The sequence below is a fragment of the Syngnathus typhle genome, linkage group LG4 (genome assembly GCF_033458585.1).
Source record: "Syngnathus typhle isolate RoL2023-S1 ecotype Sweden linkage group LG4, RoL_Styp_1.0, whole genome shotgun sequence".
In the NCBI taxonomy this organism is placed as follows: domain Eukaryota; kingdom Metazoa; phylum Chordata; class Actinopteri; order Syngnathiformes; family Syngnathidae; genus Syngnathus; species Syngnathus typhle.
In genome coordinates, this window is record NC_083741.1 from 8,244,290 (window position 1) to 8,264,083 (window position 19,794).

Genomic DNA, 19,794 nt, shown 5'->3' on the forward strand with positions numbered 1-19,794 from the left:
GCTGTGATTGGTGTTCTGAAGCATTCGACCAAGAGGTATCATAAACAGACTTAACAAAAGGGGTCTAAGGACTGACCCTTGAGGGACCCCACATATTATGGCCATTTGATTACACTCAAAATTTACAATATTCAGTTTCCATTTATTTAGGTATTGCTCTATATAAAGAGGAAGGGGGGTGAAATAGTTGTTTGAAATGTTTAATTTACGTTACTTTATTGCTAAGTGGCTTTTTTTATACTGGATGTTGCACACGACAAATGCTCTTTACACGAAAAAGAATTAATACTAAAACTGATAAAAAGTAACTGAAACTAAACATTTTTGGGGGGGAATGAATAAAAAACTAACAACCTTTTTCTAAAAACGAATTAAAACTTTTTTTAATCATCTTGCATTGTCAAATCATCCATTTCTACACCTCAAGCCTTTCTGTCATGTTCTCTCCCGTGGTTGTCAACCTCCCTTATTTAAACAGGATTCCTTTTAGGTTATTGTATGAATAATTGTTGTCTATGTAAGCCTGTGGTTGACACACCGACCATTCCAGGATGTACCCCAATTCTTGCTCAAAATCATCTGGGACAGGCTTCAAGTCACCCTAATTATGACAAGCAGTGTGGAAAATGAATGAATGGAAATATCTGTATTTTTCTTCCCCTATTTAAACACCTATACTTAAGTTAAACAGCCACAGGTTAAAGCTAATATACCCACCCTCCCCGCAGAAGGAATTGCTATCAACAAGTTCGGTAAAAGAAGTGTCCTAGTACTCAGTCCAAGTGGCTGTAAAAAGATAATCTTATAATCCCTGAGGTATGACGGTGTAACAACTTTGTTCTTTCTGTCGTAAAGAAAATGAAGCAGTGAAGCAAAACAAAGTGAAGGGAACGTCACTGAGCAAGAGTTTGAGTCTAGACCTTGAGTCTCAACCTTGTTGGAGGTACCGAACCCCACTAGTTTCATATGCGCATTCACCGAACCCCTCTTTAGTAAAAAATAAAAATATTTTTTTCAAATTCAAGACAGCAATGTTTTTTACTTGTAAGGCAGCAGCAAAACTAACAGTGTGATTTTGAATCTCTTAATTTAGTCATGTATTGGGATTAGACCGTGTATGGTTAACCAGGAAACAAAATTTGAAGAGGATTCAACTCAGACAGAAAATAATAAATTGGCTTTTATAGACAAGCAGTCTGTTACCGTGCTACAAAACAAGAAGCCAGTCCTGATAAAACTGATCTTTTTTTCAGGGATGTGACGATATGCAAAGGTCACGATGCAATAGTATCATGATATGAACCTCACAATACAATTAATTCTCACAATATGAAGCGGGTTGGAGATATAAAAAATGCTCATAATACTGTATAAAAATTCACAATATTGTTACAAATTTTTAGTGTGATCAAATTAAATAGGCGTGGCCAATATTGGATCAGCGGCATATGTTACATGTAGTTCACAATGTTGTGTTTGTCTGAAGTAGGTAAAAAGTTATTTTTCACTGCTACACAATCAATCTATGAGTAAGGTTGGCCAATACCGATTCAGATACCGAGCACATAGATTGGGTGCACATTTTTCAATTCTAGAGCTGTTCACTAATATTTATTTAAATAATTGATTGTCAATATTTATTTTCGATTCATTCATTAATCAAAAAAACATGACTCAGTCACTGCTTTGGTCTCTATGACATGTGCAGTGTTAAGGAAAGAGGGAGGGGACGCAACACTGCACACGGGCTGTTCTCTAGGTGATCGTTTTTTGTGATTGGGAAAGCCGATCACAGACGGTGGCAGATTGATCAGAGCAACATTATTTATTTCCCTTCTTTTGTCTCCCCTTTAAAATGTCCTCCCAGGGAAGCAGCTGCTGAAGCACAAAGACGTCCCATTTGCACTCAAAGAAGCTCATTTCATGAATACATGCAGAGTTGACCCACAGAGTGCTCGATTGTTATTGCTTCATTCATAGTCGTCGCACATTCAGGGTTCGGAGTTGACCAAGGGCCCTCAGACTAAACATCTGTTAAAGGTTGAGTCAGTCCATTCAGTGGCATGCTCCTTATAATGATCAAGACCATAAGTCCAACTCTCCCAAACACTGCTTGTGTCTTTGCGCCATGTCAAGTGGGGGGATCAAAGGTTAAGATCGGGCATATAGTTGGAAGACATAACTTGCTGGGTGAGCTGCCTCAATTAAACTATAGGTCACCGTAGAGAAACACCAAAAGAGACATTAATTAGATATTGATGTTATTCACATTTTCTCACACATCTTAAGATACTTACTCACTTGCAGTCCACTTTCCATCTATATGTAGGCAATTGCAATAAAACATGGTGTTTATTTGTCCTGACTGCAATGTGAGCTGAAGTTTTGTATGATCGCTGAACTGTTTTGCTTTTGCCTTTTCTTTAACTCTCCAGGCATATTTCTATTTTAGGATTATTGTAAAATGTTATGTTAGGTTTTGTTGATCACCGGAATGTTTGATATTTGGAAGAAGAAGAAAAAAAGAAACCATAAATTGAAGATCAACTTCGAATATAATGAAAGTGATTGTCAAACTGTTTTTCAAGCTAATGGAATTTCTTTATGGAATTCCTCAGAAGGAGTAGCCATGACAGCCTTGACATTACATATAGAGAGTATCAAAGATGAGCTACTACTTATATATTGGAAAAATGACAACATCTTTCCTGCTTTAAATTTCGATCCTTTTTAGCACTTTATCTCATCGGTCCATAAAGCTTTTACCAGACTTTTAGAGACTCGCTTGCACTTTTTGGCAAATTACAATGATTGAACAAATACATCATTATCTTTGGCATCATATGCAAGCATAAAAACTGATTCCTGATTTGTAAAGTCAAAAAGTAAACTAGGAAAATAACCCTTATAAACAATTACATATGTTTAAGTGTCATTTGAGTGGGGTGTTTCCCTCTCACGCTCTTGTCATATGTGCTACGAATGTCAGTTAGAATAAACAACTTGTCTCACATTGATTAAAGTCACTTCCCTCTCCCTGGCCTGGAGCTATGCACTAATGTGCTGCTATAGGCTTAATGAGAGCAGGAGGAGGCAGGCTGACCCCTCTCACCTCTTGAAGGGCCCCTGCAGTTTGAGGGGCAATCACTCAGTATCTATGACTGCTGTCTTTTCATGTTCTTATACGAACAAAGAGAAAGTCAAACCGAGAAAAAAGATTATCTTTACAATTATGCATGTCAAACTATCTGTTTTATAATAGTATTTTACTGAATTCATGAAGGTTGATGGATGAACCATTTTGATCAAAATACAATCAACCATCCTATTGATTGTTTACCCCGTGATGATTTTTCTTCATACAAAAAACATTAATTTAGAGTCCTGTTTTTGGAGACACCTGGTTAATACAAGCCCACCATTTAGCCCACCTCTGATTTCTTCCAAGCCTGACATCTGGCTCATGAGTTGATAAATGCTAACGTATGGTTATCAGTTCATTTTATTGAGAGTAGATCATGACCAGTTCATTGCGACCTTGAAAACAATCCACTCTACTAATTAGATGCTTTTCATTAGTTGGCCGCTGGCTTCCATTAGTAATACTGTTGAACATTTGAAATGTTGTTCAAAAGACTCTTAAGACAGAAGCCATGAAGGTTTGTTTTGAGCTGTCAGTAGATTTGTTAGGATTTGGTGTTCTGTGTGATGGTTAAATTACTCCAGACGGTTTTAAGATTGCAGGAAATAATTAATCACATAATGTGGGGAAAAATACACAGCAGAAATTCCAAACTGGTTAGTCTGCCTTTGCCAAAACAGGACAGTCGCTATGTAGTCATGTGAAACTAAGAATGTAAGATCCTTCCACCGTGAAAATTTGTTCCTTGCTGTTGTTTTGGTTCAAATGACCTTCTTCCTCTGATATGAATTCCCAAGCTGGTTTAAGATAGGAGCTGAAGGGAGGGCTTGCTCAGCCAAGTGTGAGTGAGATGTGTATCGTTTAATTGTACAGGCCAACTGACCTGGGGTAGAGCCAAAAGACATCTACAAAAGCTTGGGGGTTGCATTTTTTTACGGTGCAAGGAGGTATAAAAGAGTTGTGAGTGATAGACGACGGACGGACTTGGTGCCAGATAAAAAGCATGAAAGAAGATGAAGCTGGCAGCTTTCCAAACGTTCTATACTTTGCCCAAAGAGTGTGACCATGACATGGCAAAGAGGAGACATTGTGTCTGACAGCAGAAGTGTTTAAAAGGGGGCAGGGGGCTGTTCTTTCCAGAATCACTGTATCACTTCTCAGAAAATACTCTTGTCTTTTGATTAGTCACACGGAGGCGTGTTTGCTCGCCACTAAAGTGCAGCTTAACTATCCCGCTGAACAAAGCTTAAGCATGACATTAAAAACATGAGTCTTATCTGGAAGCACCTCAAATGACTCTCAGTGTTGGTACACCACAATCCTAATGTTACATATGTACAAAAAGTGTTAAGACGGGACATTCTGTATCATGCAAAACTGTTTGATTGGTTAAATATGGTGCTAAGCATGGATATCTCGCTCAAACACTCCACTGGAACATTTTGATGTGGTATTTGCATGTTCTCCCAGTATTCTAGTTTCCTCTCTAGGATCCTGACGGACTGGGCGAGAGGTCAGATACAACCTGAGCATGTCGACCTGTCAGTCAGTTGCAGGGCACGCAAAGACAAACAATCAGTCATACATACATTCACAATTATGTACAATTCAGTGTCTTCAGTTTAAACAAGAAGACTGTCTTTGGAATCTGAGAGCACTGACTTTGGGGTATTTTTCCAACTGTTCTGGAATTCTGAAGAAGTTTTGAGATTTATTATAAGTAAAGAGCGAGATGAGGTCAAAAGCTATCGGAACGTAAATTTTTCGGTCTTTTGTGCATCACTTTTCTGTTTGGGGCCGCTGCCTCATCTGCTGTTGCACATTCACCTTTGTATTTATTCAACATCTTCTGTTTGTGTCTCTATTTGTCCGCAGGAAGCTGACTTTCTGCGAGGCCCTGACCTTTGTTCTGCTGCTCGTCGCTCCCGCCTGCCTGTGCTCCCTGCAGAGTGTAAGTCATCAAGACAAGTCACTGCACGGCAACATCTGAAGAGCCTCTGTTCATTTTCACAGTCTCTCAGGGGCTGATTATATCATAACATAAGCCTGCAAAGTGTACTGTAGTAACACAGAGCAGATTTCTTCCCCCCCAAAACCCAACAAGAGCAGCAATTCACAAAAAATAGATATACAGTGATCCCTCGCTACTTTGCGTTTCGTTTATCGCGGCTTCACTACATTTTTACCAAATTAAAAAATCATTTAAAAGTCAAAATAAAACTTCTAAATTGAGGAAACATGTGTCTAACCTTTAGGACAATGTAGTATTGCTCCAAATGTTCGTACATTCCTTTAGAATGCCGTTTTCGCGTCTTAGCACGATGGCGAATTAGCATCTTTCCGCTAACTCGTTAGCCTGCCACAGGAAGACAGACTCACCACTTTACAATTGGTGTTTGGTTCAACTATTGACCAGTACAAAATCCTGGTTCAAATTGATATTTCAACATTCTTTTTCATGACGCTGTTCGTATTTTGACATCATAAGAACACAATGACACATAAAAAAAAGCCCACTGAGCTTAAAATGTAAAAGTGTGTTGTATGCAGGTTGGGATGAAGAGAAACTGGAAGAGTCACAGAAAGGCAGAAAAGCGATGTCCTTGAAAATGTCTTGCCGAATGCCCCTCTTTTCTGAGTCCCCAAACAGGCACCCCCACTCCTAAACCACCCCAAACAACTGCTGCTGCCCTTGCATCAACCTAAATGCTGCCATTTTGCTAATTTGTGCTCTCAGGTTCCATAGGGGAAAATCCAGCTCATTTTGATAATGAACTAAACTAATCACAGCTCTTCAACCAGATTCCTAAGTGAGTAGGTCTCTGAGGTCTTTGAGTCTGCTCATGAGAACATGTTTGTGTTCTGACCGTTAATGGTGTTTTGGGGCAGGCTTTTGAAATGCAGCGTTCCTATATGTACCTTGTTCTTCCCTGACCCTCATATCTCTCTTTCGTTGCTGTTTGCCTTTCTGTCAGGAAAATACAGACATCCTCTCACTGGGTGTGGCTGCCAAAACCAGATACTCAGATAAGCAAAAAGGTCTTTGCGTGATACACGTTAGGCATTTAACCATTACTTTATTGCAGCAACTCAAGCTAGCAAGTTTTATTATCATTTGACTGTGATTGACCGTCCAATCAACCAGTCAAATTTCTCCTTCAGCTTCATGGACTTTTGTCTGAAGAAAAAAAAAAATCACGCAAATCTTAAAGGGTCACTTGAATGTACTGAATGGCACTTACTCTATATGTAAAAAATATGTCAGTGTTAAAATTCACCATGAATGTGTAGTGATGTTTATTTTTTGACGAGTTTTACTGACACATCGGCGCACCCACTTTGGATGTGTCGCTTGTTTATTTTCCATTTTAGCTGGTCCACATACTAAAGGGAAGAAGGCCGTCATTGAAATATAGTTTTCCTGCCTTAGGAGGATCACCTAGTGTTTAAAATTGTGGTTTATCACTACCGTAATTCATATGCCCATGGCTACTCTTGTCCACATCAATCTGTGAAAATAAAAAGTGATGTTTTGAATTTATTGACATCAAATATGAGCTCCTATGAGGATAAAACAGTCTCATTTACACAAAAATAAAAATAATGTGCAAATTGTTATTTTACTATTTTTAATGGTTGAAGTGGACAACAATAGGACTCTGCATATGAATTTTGATGGCGATGAATGGATGGATGGATGGATGGATGGATGGATGGATGGATGGATGGATGGATGGATGGATGGATGGATGGATGGATGGATGGTTGGATGGATGGATATTTAGTTATTCATAGATAGCGACTTCAATGTGTACATATCTGACTGTTGTTGCTGTTGGTAATATAGATTTGTCACCTTGAAAACACCTGAAACCATTTCCATTCTTCCTGCCTTCTCCTCTTTCCTGCTTTACTAGGTTAACTCTGCTTCATATTCACAGCTATGGGAACCACTTTTTGGCATCTTCCGGAATCAAGTCTTTAAACTTATCACTTTTCATTTGGGGCCCAGTGGGAATCGTCTGTGTTTGTTTTGTGGTAAGTCGGATGTACCCCACCCCTCAAAGTCAGCTTCGACAAGCTCCAGTCACTTACAACCCCAATCAAGATAAGTGCTGTACTAAATGGATAGATGGACATTTTGTGCTCTTTCCAGTCTCTTCAGGAAAATAAGTTAAATTACAAATTGTCCCAATCAAGGGTGTGCCATTTCAATGGTTTGATTAGATCATTGTTTTACATTATCATCATTTCATACGTTTCCTTCTCGGTTAAAGCTTCTCACAGCTTCCTACATGTACATTCACATTGGAATACTATTTGGTTCCGGACATGAAAGATGACTCAAATTGTACCTGACTCATGTTTCACTTGAGTGGGGATGGGGCGTGTAGTAAACATTCCAGTAATTTAATTCATCTAGAATGCCTTTTCCAACTTTTATCAACACTAATTTGACCGGCTGTAACACTAATGAGCACAAGCTCAGGTGACCCTGCCATGGAGAATGTTGGAGTCATTGCACAGGTCACTCTCAATTTATGTGTATGTACAGTAGGTTTGCATTGACATTCTTTATATTCGATGTTTACGTGGGGGATAGATGTCGACACAGACGTCGTTTCTTTGGTTTTTGTTGAATCTGTTGTTACCTTTCGTTGTTTGTTAAGGGTGGTTACCCTTTGAACATATAATATTCTGCCGGGACGCTAGCAAGTTTGAGGGCTTCATCACATTAACTGAGGCGTAAAAGAGGTTGAAGTATGGCATGTAATGTTAAAGCATCTCTGGGAAATGAGCTCATGTCACTGCAATGTTGTGATGGAAACATGACTAGCGTGTGTGTGTGTGTGTGTGTGTGCGTGTGCGTGTGTGTGTGTGTGTGTGTGTACACGAGAGATTCTATTTTATGAGTCACAAAGTCAAATAATGGCAGAGCTGAAGTAGACCTTTCTTTTCGTTGGAACGTCACAACAAAATAGTCAATTATCAGGTCAGTGTGTTTTGATCAAAAACACTTTGGTCAAGATCCTTTTCAAAGTAATTTTTCATCTGACATCTTCTATCTAATGCTTTATCTTTTACACAGTAGTGGGACACACATCTGCTTGACACATTCACACATTTTCAGCTCTCACATCATTCTGGGACACTGATGGACACACAGCTGTTGAGTGTGTGTGCGAAGGAAGAGTTAAGTGGGTGTGAGTCAACTTCTGAATAAGAAACTGGTGGGAACATTGCCAGTTTCACTCCACCTCCAGGGTACAAACTCTGGAATGTGTTTGAGGAGCACCTCTGAGATTTCTTTAATCACTTTTATTGTTTGGTTGTGACGGTCCTTACCCAACAGGCTAATGAGGTAGTGCCTCTTCTGGGTGGTTTCTTGAATCACGTATTATCCCCGTACACACTTTTTCCTCTCTCACCAACTGTCTTGTTTTGCACTTAGGCACGTGCATATAAACACGCACGCAAGCACACGTACACACATACATATACAAACACACAAGTTCCATTGAAAATTATTATTATTAGTAGTAGTAGTAGTAGAAGTAGTAGTAGTAGTAGTATTTACTTGAAAATAAAATATGTAACAAATGAAAATTTACAATATTACCAAGTATGTCCATGCTTTGAAGAATTGCAAGTTTTACACTAGAATTAGAATTACGTTCTATTATCACATATTCAAGACATTTATCCTCTGCATTTAACCTCTCACGATAATGAACAGAAAACACAGACTGAGGCAAGGATTGATTTAGCACATCCTCTCCAGCAACTGTATGTCTGTCCACACTGACACAGGTGATGTTTTTTTGCCCTTGAACCAGGATCACCCAGGCCGCTTCAATCCGGCCAGCCGGCCACAGCTGCCCCAAGGTGCATGTTTCATTCCAAGTTGGTGTTAACTTTCTTTTCTCTCTCAGGTTCAGGCTTCGTGGAGTTCTGCATGGGATCCCTATGGTGAAGGCTTGTTGGGCCATCCTGCACGAACCCGACGCCAGCTGCACTTTAGGAACGAATGGGCAAGCTGGAGCGGCTGGTCCGTGTGCTCGCGAAGCTGCGGATCTGGTGCTTCTGTGCGCACACGAACCTGTATCACCAGGTTAGGAACATCTCACTACATATTGGGCTGAATGGACTCCAATATTTCAAACTTTGCTTGAAAAAAACCTTGAAAATAATTGATCAAGTCAGAATCTGTCTACCCCATTTTACTCCTTATGCATACACACTAAATAGTTAAGTTTTGATAAGACATCAATGAATTAATAAGGTTCCAAACGAGCATTTTTGTTTCAAGCCTGAAGCTTCCTTCCACAGAAATCCTGCAAAATTGCAGCGTCAGTATCATAAACAAAGATAAAATGGTTTGCCCATTGATGTGGGATATTGACTTAAATTTGCGTCCTTTCCGACAATGTCCGTCGTGAAATAACTTATCAACAATTGTTTTTAACACAACGACCAGGAAACATGAATACTGTACTCTTCACACCCAGGTTATTTTGGACTCGGGGTCCTACCTCTGTTTTGACTTTGATACTACATCCGAATATGGAAATGTGCGGGGTTGACTCAGCCCCTATCACTATGAGTCCCGAAAGAACAATATTGGTCCAAATGCTTATATTAACTGTCAAGCTCTTGTAAAAGTCGGAATTTTTCCTCAGGTCAATTGGATTCTTCCCCTCTGTATAAAAGATCGAAAAAAGAGCAAGACAGGAAAAGGGCTTGTGAGCAGCATCTGGACCAACTTTTCATTACTGACTTCTTATTGTGGTCAAATTTTGACTTGCTGTACCTTTAAGGAAAACTGAATTCAAGGTTATTTAAGGAAGCAAAGATTTATGCTGCTAGAAGACATGTGTCATTGCTGTTTACATAGTTTGAGCTCCTTATGATAGGCCAGGGTGATATAAGGTTCTCTACATTGCAATGGATTTCACTCTAACATATCAAAATATAACAGCCAAATATTATATTTTTACAAAAAACGTATGTGATTAATTTCTGGAATATTTTTAGCAGTCAACACTTATATAAATTGAATTTTATGTCTTTGTCAGAAACCCAGTGGGTGGACCATGTGGAGGCGATTCAAGACAATACAAGATCTGCAACACTAAGGTCATACAGCATCAAGGTTTCCCACTGTACTAAAGTGCCACACAATTTTCAAGACAAATATTTTTGGACAATGGCTGATATTTGCTCTTGAAGTAGAGCACGTGGGCGTGTTCGGGGATAATGTTGCGGCTGAGACCTTTCAGGGTGTGAACTGGAATTTTACAGACATATTAACCTTTGTCTTTAGTGCTTCACTCCGAGCTCTGGGGTTTGATGCAGTCGCATTGCAATCGGATATCGGGGCTGCTACCGCGTTAGATACGTGAGGGGTTGTGCGTGGTTGTGTTTGGACAGGCACAGCCCCATACTTGCATGTACATAGACAATCTCACAGATGCGTTGAAGCTTGTTTCAGGATGAATGTGAGTGCATGTTGTGCACTTTGTACCTGGTGATTCAGTTCAAGCCTCGGGTACAGTAAATAGCCACCCTTCTCAGACATGTTTTCCGCACTCTGACACATCTGTGTAGCTACATATTAGCTGTCATTTAGTTCCTGAAGGCTTCATTTGCAAGTTAGGTTACATTTAGGCTTGAGATTACAATTTGCCCGGGTTGAAAATAAAAAAATCATATACATCATTGCTATAGTCGTGTATTCTTAATGCCAATGCATTCTGTGCAGGAGTGCCCTCCTGACTCGCAAGATTTCCGAGAAATGCAGTGTGCTGCTTTCAATGACAGGCAGTTGATGATGGGAAATTCCTTCAGATGGACTACCTTTCATGGAGGTCAGTCTGAGATCTCAAATCACTTTGTACAAACCTAAACCCTTTCTTTTTGTTATTCAAACTTCAGTGCAGATTTTGATGTTGGGGAGAAAAAAAAAATCTTTAAAAAGAGACCAAAACTATGCCGATTGAAGGCCAGCTTCTAATTTACTTTAGGTGTACCTTTTTAGATGTTTGAGGTAAAAATGACAAAAATAGGAAGGAGTAAAAAATAATAGAATTGAAACTGCTTAAAAAACAGAACTGAAATGACACTGCACTTTTATAAAGCTTACCAAAACTAACTTATTATGGCTATTATGTCATCTTTATCAATTAACATCATACAGTGAGGGTTCATTTTAAATGCATTTATTTATTTATATACTGCTGTCAACCATGGCGCTGCACTGGCGCTTCAGGATACTATACCCATAAAAAAAATCTGCGAAGCCCCCCAGCATGCTGCTGTTGTTTATTAGGCTTTTAGTAAAAAAAAAAAGAGAACAGCTTTATAAAGCAAATGAGGTGATAAAAAATCGACTATTTGCTCAAGAAATCACAATTAACTACAATGATAAATCCAGTCATTATAGCCTTGGGACATTTCATTATCTTGTGACCTTGCAAACCAAACCTGTGCTCTTCAGATACTTTTACGTGTTCATGTGAAATCATTTTCTGTCTTCTTAAGTCATTTCAGTTTAAATGTATTTCTGTTATCTTGTTAAATTGAATTTTAAACATAATATTTAGATATCACATATATAACAGTGATGACATATCTTGCCATTCTTAATTTGATAAAAATGCTGTCAGGTATGTTTTGCATCCGATAAGGAAAACAGCTTAGAGCAGGGGTGTCAAACTCATCTTTGTTGCGGGCCACATCGTAGTCATAGTTCCCCTCGGAGGGTCATTTTGATTGTCAACATCTTCTATATACAGTATAGGCTAAAAAACAAACTAATGAATAACTGGTTTTCAAATCAGAGACTAAAAACTGTTCAAGTATTTTAAAAAAACAGATGGCATTAAAAATTGCAAGCAATGTCTCTATTTTTATTTATTTTTTGAGTGAAGACAATTTTAGTAATGACACAAAGTCGATGAAAAAATTGTCTTTGCAGGCCACATAAAATTATGTGGCCGGCTGTATCTGGCCCCCAGCCCTTCAGTTTGACAACTATGCCTCAGAGCATTACACTGTGACATTCTCTAACCCAGTTGAAAGCAACAAGCCAATGACTGAACATTTCTCCTTCCAGGCTCCAACCCCTGTGAGCTCAGCTGCTTGGCCCTGGGTCATAACTTCTACTACAACTTTGGACGTGTACTTGATGGCACAGCCTGTGAGAAAGTACCTGGAGCTGTGTGTGTCAACGGACGCTGTCTGGTGAGAGCAAACTCAATGCCTCCAACTTGTAGTCTGCTTATCAAGGACAACTTTGGACAAAACTTAGAGCAGATGAAGCTGTATAAACGGTCATTCTCGGGAGACCAAATGCACGTTTCCATCATCAGAACACTATAAGGCAAAATAAGGACAATGACAAATGGCTCCCCTCAAAGCTTTGTCCAGTCGTTCTTGCCAATGGATATGTATATATTTGTTTTGCTAACAGGGAATTTAACCATAGCCTTAACGTGTCTGCCTCACATGAGTGGTTCCGGGCTTTTCTGTGTGGCGTTTGCTTGAGCCGGTAGTCAGACTTCCTCCCATGTCAGGATACTGAAAGCTTTCAATTGTCCATAGTTGTGGTTAGTGGTTTTTGATAGATTAACTTTGTTTGTGTATGAAAGAAAATAATATTCCTCAAAGCTTCACGAGTTGTTTTGTGTTCGACTTTGGAAGTTCTCATATTCTGAGATAGAGCAAATGCTCAAAGTAATCTTTGGGTAAATTGGATTAATTTCAGAGGAGTCATTTGCTTTATCATGTCCATTCCCCCTACGGGACCTTGTGTTGTGTACACTGTATGATTACCTGTAATTCACATACATGGTTGGAGTGTTTTTCTGTTTTGAAAGTAGTTTAGGGGCCTGATTATAGGTCTCCTGGAATCTCACTGGAGATGAAGGCTACAGTAAAAGACATTCACTGTAATCTATGTAGAGGCAAAGTTCTCCATGCAACTATTATCACCCTGTGTTTTGGAATTTATAGAGACATCTCTAGACCCTCAACGGGCCCCTTGTTGCAGGTAAATGTTTCAAAGACATGAAAATGACAGGGAGAAGAAACAGAAGGTGTGTGTGTGTGTGTACGTGTGTGCGTGTGTGTGTGTGTCATGCTAAGTAGGAAGTTGATTGTGAATAACTGCACAACATAAACCAAAAAGGTTGCCTCGTGTCACATAATGTGCAGTTGGAAGCACTTACGACAGACATCCCATCAGATCACAATCTTTGTTGTGTCTATGCTTCGTATAGAAACCTGGCTGTGATTCCATCTTGGGTTCAAAGGAGCAAGAGGACGCCTGCATGGTCTGTGGAGGGAAAAACACCACCTGCCTTCATCACAGGAGTGTTTACCAGAGCAACAGCCTGGAGGCAGGTAGGATACACAGACACAGACACACACACACACGGATGTGCAATAATCACCATGCGGAATCACTTTCAGACCGACCTGACATCAGGATAATACCGGGATCTTGGCCTGATTTGTCATCACTGATGTTTAGTCATGAGGCTTTTCAGAGACCTTTATGCCAAACTAAAGCAGTTGGCTACCCTCCAGCATCAAAATTAAACTAACAACCGGTAGTCTGAAATTGCAGTTTTTATGTTTTCTGAGAGAAGAGGCGTGTGCAGAGTCCAACACAAGTCATCCTATACAAGTTGCGCTACTTACCTCAAATGCACCTGTGATATCCTTGAAATGTGTCCATGTGGGTCTTAAGAACCGTCAACAATTAAATAACATAAAAGCCCATCCGGGACAAAATTCATTAAAACCTTAGCCTCTGTAAGTAACAATTCACAATACCGAGAAAATATACTTTGAATGGTCGATGGAAATCTGCATTTGGTTCCTTGAGATGCTCTCATCACGCCATACAGGGATCCAAGAATAAAATTCCAGCAAAGAAATAACAGCTATCAGTAACAATACACCAAAATCTTGATTCTACTCGCTTTGATCCTACGCGATTTGGTCATGGACTCCAATTTCTTTTGTCATAAATACATCCATCCATCCATTTTCTGTACCGCTTAGTCCCCACTGGGGTCGCGGGCGTGCCGGAGCCTATCCCAGCCGTCATCGGGCAGTAGGCGGGGGACACCCTGAACCGGTTGCCAGCCAATCGCAGGGCACACAGAGACAAACAACCATTTGCACTCACACTCACACCTAGGGACAATTTGGAGTGCTCAATCAGCCCATGTTTTTGGGATGTGGGAGGAAACCGGAGTGCCCGGAGAAAACCCACGCGGGCCCGGGGAGAACATGCAAACTCCACACAGGGAGGGCCGGAGGTGGAATCGAACCCGCACCCTCCTAACTGTGAGGCGGACGTGCTACCCAAGTGCGCCACCGAGCCGCCTTGTCATAAATACATTTTCATGTAATATTTTAAATGGACAATATGAGGACCGTATGAAGCTACATGACTCGCGCGTAAACCTTAGCGCTAATGATTTGATGAATTTCCGTGCCAATTTAAAGGCGTTTGATAATAAGAAGTCGGGCTGTTTCATCTTTATGAATGTTTTATTACAGTGTTACGGATAGATTGAATTGTTTTTGATTCGGAAAGAGGGAAGTTCCTGGATGCCTCTCATCCACACAGACACAAGTCAAAGAGCATGGCCAAAAACAGTAGTAGAATAAATGGCTGCTTTAGTCTCTCTTCCATCCAATTCACATAGCATCAAACTGTCTTAACTCAAGCCGCCTGACATTGTCATCTGCGTATTAGTCTCTTAATAAAAGGAGGTGGACAGCAAACGGACCCCTTTTGGCTGCCCAACAATACGCCTGACAAATTAACGTAATAAAGGACCGCTTCGGCTGCCTAAAAACATGCCTTTCCAAAAAAAAAGAAAAGTTTCTACACAACACACTTTCAAGGAAGATGGACGACAACCTTCGTCTTCCCTGTGAGTAGCAAGGTCAGGGTGCAAGTCCCGCTTGCGAAACTAATGTCGCCAAACAAACGCAGAGCCGGCAGACTGAGGAACGGTAGACGGGCAGCTATCCCGACCGTCAGAAACCGAGGCCTGTCAGTGCTTCAACTTAATGTCGAGGGCCTTACCACCGCCAAACTCGAAGTCCTTCGGCACTTGGCCGACTCCAATGGGGCCGCGGTCTTGCTCCTACAAGAGACGTACTGCACGACCAACAACATCCTCAAAATCCCTGGGTTTCATCTCGCCGGGTCCATCAACACCAAGCAACACGGTGTGGCAACCTTCGTCCGCACTGGAATAAGCTGGGCAGCCTGTAGCCAATCCCCACCAGGCTCCAACATCGAGTGGCTGGTTACTACAATCCAGGAAACCTCATTCATCAACGTCTACAAGCCCCCACCATCGGAGCTAACCACAACGTCACTCCCATCTGTAACTGCACCCGCAATCTATGCAGGCGATTTCAACTGCCAGCACACAGACTGGGGGTACAACCATTCAACTCCTAGCGGAGTGGCGCTGTGCGAATGGGCCTCGAACTCTGATGCCCTGCTACTGTACGACCCCAAGGAACCCCCAACCTTTTTCTCTGCACGCTGGAACACCACCACAAACGCAGAGCCGGCAGACTGAGGAACGGTGGACGGGCAGCTATCCCGACCGTCAGAAACCGAGGCCTGTCGGTGCTTCAACTTAATGTCGAGGGCCTTACCACCGCCAAACTCGAAGTCCTTCGGCACTTGGCCGACTCCAATGGGGCCGCGGTCTTGCTCCTACAAGACGCACTACACGACCAACAACATCCTCAAAATCCCTGGGTTTCATCTCGCCGGGTCCATCAACACCAAGCAACACGGTGTGGCAACCTTCGTCCGCACTGGAATAAACTGGGCAGCCTGTAGCCAATCCCCACCAGGCTCGAACATCCAGTGGCTGGTTACTACAATCCAGGAAACCTCATTCATCAACGTCTACAAGCCCCCACCATTGGAGCTAACCACAACGTCACTCCCATCTGTAACTGCACCCGCAATCTATGCAGGCGATTTCAACTGACAGCACACAGACTGGGGGTACAACCATTCAACTCCTAGCGGAGTGGCGCTGTGCGAATGGGCCTCCAACTCTGATGCCCTGCTACTGTACGACCCCAAGGAACCCCCAACCTTCTTCTCTGCACGCTGGAACACCACCACCAACCCGGACCTGGCCTTCGCCATCTGCCGCAGCAACGACCCAAGACCGGAAAAGCGTGTTCTTGACAGGTTCCCCCGCTCACACCACCGACCTTCCATCATCAAAGTTCCATCACTGGTGGAACCGGTGCCAGGGAAGCCTGTGAAGAGATAGAACTTCCGAAAAGCCAACTGGGAGTCGTATACTGAGGAGACGGAAAGGTCTGCCGGCCTGCCAGACCCAGAGTCCACAGATGTGGAAGCAGCCTATGCAGCCTACTGCCAGGTCCTCCTGCGTGCGGCAAAGAAGACCATCCCACGTAGGTACAATAGGAACTACAAGTCATACAGGCCCATCTCACTTCTGAGTGTCCCATTTAAGATCTTGGAAAGAATGATATACGGCCGCATAGAGCCAGTGGTGGATTCACAACTCCCACGGGAACAAGCTGGTTTCCGTCGCGGAAGGTCAACAGCAGACCAGATTACCCTACTCTCCCAAGACATCGAGAACAGCTTCCAGGATAAGGAGAAAGCTGGAGTGGTATACCTGGACTTAACTACCGTATATGACACCGTGTGGCACCAAGGACTCCACCTGAAGCTGCTGAGGACCATACCGGACCGGCACATGGTGCAGTTCATTATGGAGACGCTTTCCAACCGCAGCTTTACTCTCCAAACCAGCAGTGGGCAGTGCAGTAGGCTCCGTAGACTGAGGAGCGGGGTACCGCAAGGGTCAGTTCTCTCGCCAACACTATTTAGCATCTATATATACGACCTACCGGAGACAGCATCCAGAAAGTATGGCTATGCAGACGACCTTGCCGTGGAAGGCGACGGAAGACGGCCTGAATGAAGACATGCGCACCATGGCAGCATACCTTCAAAAGTGGCGTCTCCAACTCAGCGTTGGAAAGACTGTTGGTGCACCATACCACCTCAGCAGGGAAGCAAGGAGAGAACTGGCAGTGAGCATTGAGGGCAAACGCCTGGAGGTTCAACAAGCCCCGAGGTACCTCGGCGTGCGTCTGGATCGGACCCTATGCTTCAAACAACACCTAGAATATCTGAAAGCAAAGGTGACATCCCGGGTTGCACTGATCCGCCGCCTTGCTAGAACAACGTGGGGAGCCTCTGCTAAGATCTTGCGGATATCAACCCAAGCGCTGGTCTTCTCTGCAGCAGAGTACTGTGCTCCAGAACAGAAGGCCCCATGCCAAAAAGGTGGATGTGGCAATTAACAACGCCCTCCGAACTATAACAGGATGCCTGAAACCCACCCCTGTGTCCCTCCTGCCTGTCCTCGCGGGAATAGCGCCGGCCAACCTTCGGCGAGAGGCTGCCACCCTCGTTCTCGCCAGGAAGGCAAAAAATAACAACTGGCACATCCTGCACAACACCACAACAACTTCTTGAGCTGTCTCAGGAAGTACAGCCTCTGCTGGGCTTTCTTCCAGACAGAGTCTATGTGGCCGGTCCATTTCAGGTCCCGAGAGATTGTGGTTCCCAGGAACTTGAAGGTGTCTGTGGAGAGAATAGTATTACTGCGGATAGTGAGGGGTAAAAGTGGTGAAGGGTCTCGCCTGAAGTCCACTGTCATCTCCACGGTCTTGAGCGGGTTCAGCTCCAGGTGGTTTTGGCTTTACCAGTGGACCAGCCGCTCCACCTCCTGTTTGTACGCAGTCTCATCACCGTCCTGGATCAGTCCGATGAGAGTGGTGTCGTCTGCATACTTCAGGAGCTTCACAGGAGTCACCTGAGGAGAAATCATTGGTGTAGAGAGAGAAGAGCAGTGGGGAGAGGACGCACCCCTGAGGGGCTCCAGTATTGGTAGTCCGGGTGTCAGATGTGATGCCCCCCAGCCTCACACGCTGTCGCCTGTTGGTCAGGAAGCTGGTGATCCACTGACAGGTAGTCGTACCAGCCATAAAATGCATAATTAAGAAGAAAAAGATAAGTCACACTGGAGTATAAGTCGCATTTTGGGGGAAATTTATCTGATAAAATCCAACACCAAATACAGACATGCCCTCTTGAAAGGCAATTTAGAATAAAAATAGAATAGACGCAACAACAGGCTGAATAATTGTACAGTATGCTAACGCCTGGTATAACATTAAGAGTTATTCAGATAACTATAGTATAAATAACATGCTAACAAGTTTACCAAACCATCCGTGTTACTCCAAATGACTAAATCCAATGAAATCTTCATCCTCTGTGTCACATTTAAACAACTCCGCTAACTACGGAAGTAGAAGATGCGGCGCTTCCTCTTCTACGTAGTTTACGTCAGACTCATTGTCAGTTGCCGTTCCAATTATTCCACAGGCCTAGAGTGCCCTCTTGCGGTTTAGTGTAAAAATAACGTATGAAATGAAATGTGTTAATAGTTTAGTCGCTTAAATCGCTCCTGAGTATAAATCGCGCCCCCGGCCAAACTATGAAAAAAACTGCGATTTATAATCCAGAAGATACGGTAGTTCATTTCATGGTTCATAATTAAAATTAAAATTCATTCTGCTCCAACAATGAACTCGCTCAAAGGTTTTTTTTTTTCGTTTTTTTTACAATATGGTGTTGCAAAATATTAGCACCAAAAAGCTGCCATTTGCCCCATTGTTGCCACCCATTCCGTATAAAGCTACAACTTGCTGCTTGAATGCTCTTTTTTCTAAATGAGGAATTAAAGTAAGCAGGCATGTCGTTTTCATTAACTGATGACGACGCATCTGCGGCTTCCTACAATCCGTGCTCTGCTTGGAAGTGGAAGGTGCACGCGGCGCCACCTCATGGTACTACAACAGCTCTGGCGTGAAACAAGTGGGCCTCCCCACGGTTGTGTGTGGGAGCAGACTGGGCCAGCTTGCAGGCCATAATGGGTCAATGTGAGCAAGGAGAAAACAAGTTGATAATGTCTCCTTTGTTTGGGTGACTCCAAGTCCTGGGAGGATTTCTCCCTATCCGCAGCTGTGCTTCCAAACGAAGAGAGAATTGACGGAGGGTGGCGACACAAAACGCTCCTGCAAGGTCAGATGCTTTAGAGTTCATCAGGGCCTGTCTGGAAGTCTGACGATGAGGGCTTACTGAACCTTGTGCATATTTTCCCCCTCAAATTGGTAAGCAGGAGCAACCAAAGCAAAAGACTGTTCACAGTGTGTAATAAATGGCCCGCAAAAGGCAACAGCTTTTCACTCCGCAACAGCCTCTCAGCTTTATTGTTGTGAAATATTGCTATCCAATGAATGGCCGTGATTTCAACTAATTCTTAAAGTGTGTGCAGAGGGGCTTGTAAAGCAACCCTGTATAACTTAACTCATTATTCACTAACAGCTAATGTCATCAAATCTGATTGAGCTTGTAAATGATGATATTATAGTGAAAGCGCAAATATGAAATGTCATGTACACTGTATAGTAGGTAGTAGGACTCAAGTAGGGTTGAACAATTAAATTCAAACTGTTTCATTTTGCTTGGTCGGTGGGCTTCA

General features: G+C 42.5%; 1 protein-coding gene across 1 annotated transcript in view; it reads left to right on the forward strand.

The window, feature by feature from the left end:
* adamtsl5 (ADAMTS like 5) overlaps positions 1 to 19,794 on the forward strand; it is a 32,651-nt gene that overhangs the window by 4,402 nt on the left and 8,455 nt on the right. Inside the window, exons 2-7 of the mRNA XM_061276803.1 lie at positions 5,018 to 5,093; positions 9,076 to 9,254; positions 10,219 to 10,279; positions 10,905 to 11,010; positions 12,258 to 12,385; positions 13,423 to 13,546. Coding sequence (XP_061132787.1) covers positions 5,018 to 5,093; positions 9,076 to 9,254; positions 10,219 to 10,279; positions 10,905 to 11,010; positions 12,258 to 12,385; positions 13,423 to 13,546 — 674 coding nt within the window. The remainder of the gene's footprint in view (positions 1 to 5,017; positions 5,094 to 9,075; positions 9,255 to 10,218; positions 10,280 to 10,904; positions 11,011 to 12,257; positions 12,386 to 13,422; positions 13,547 to 19,794) is intronic.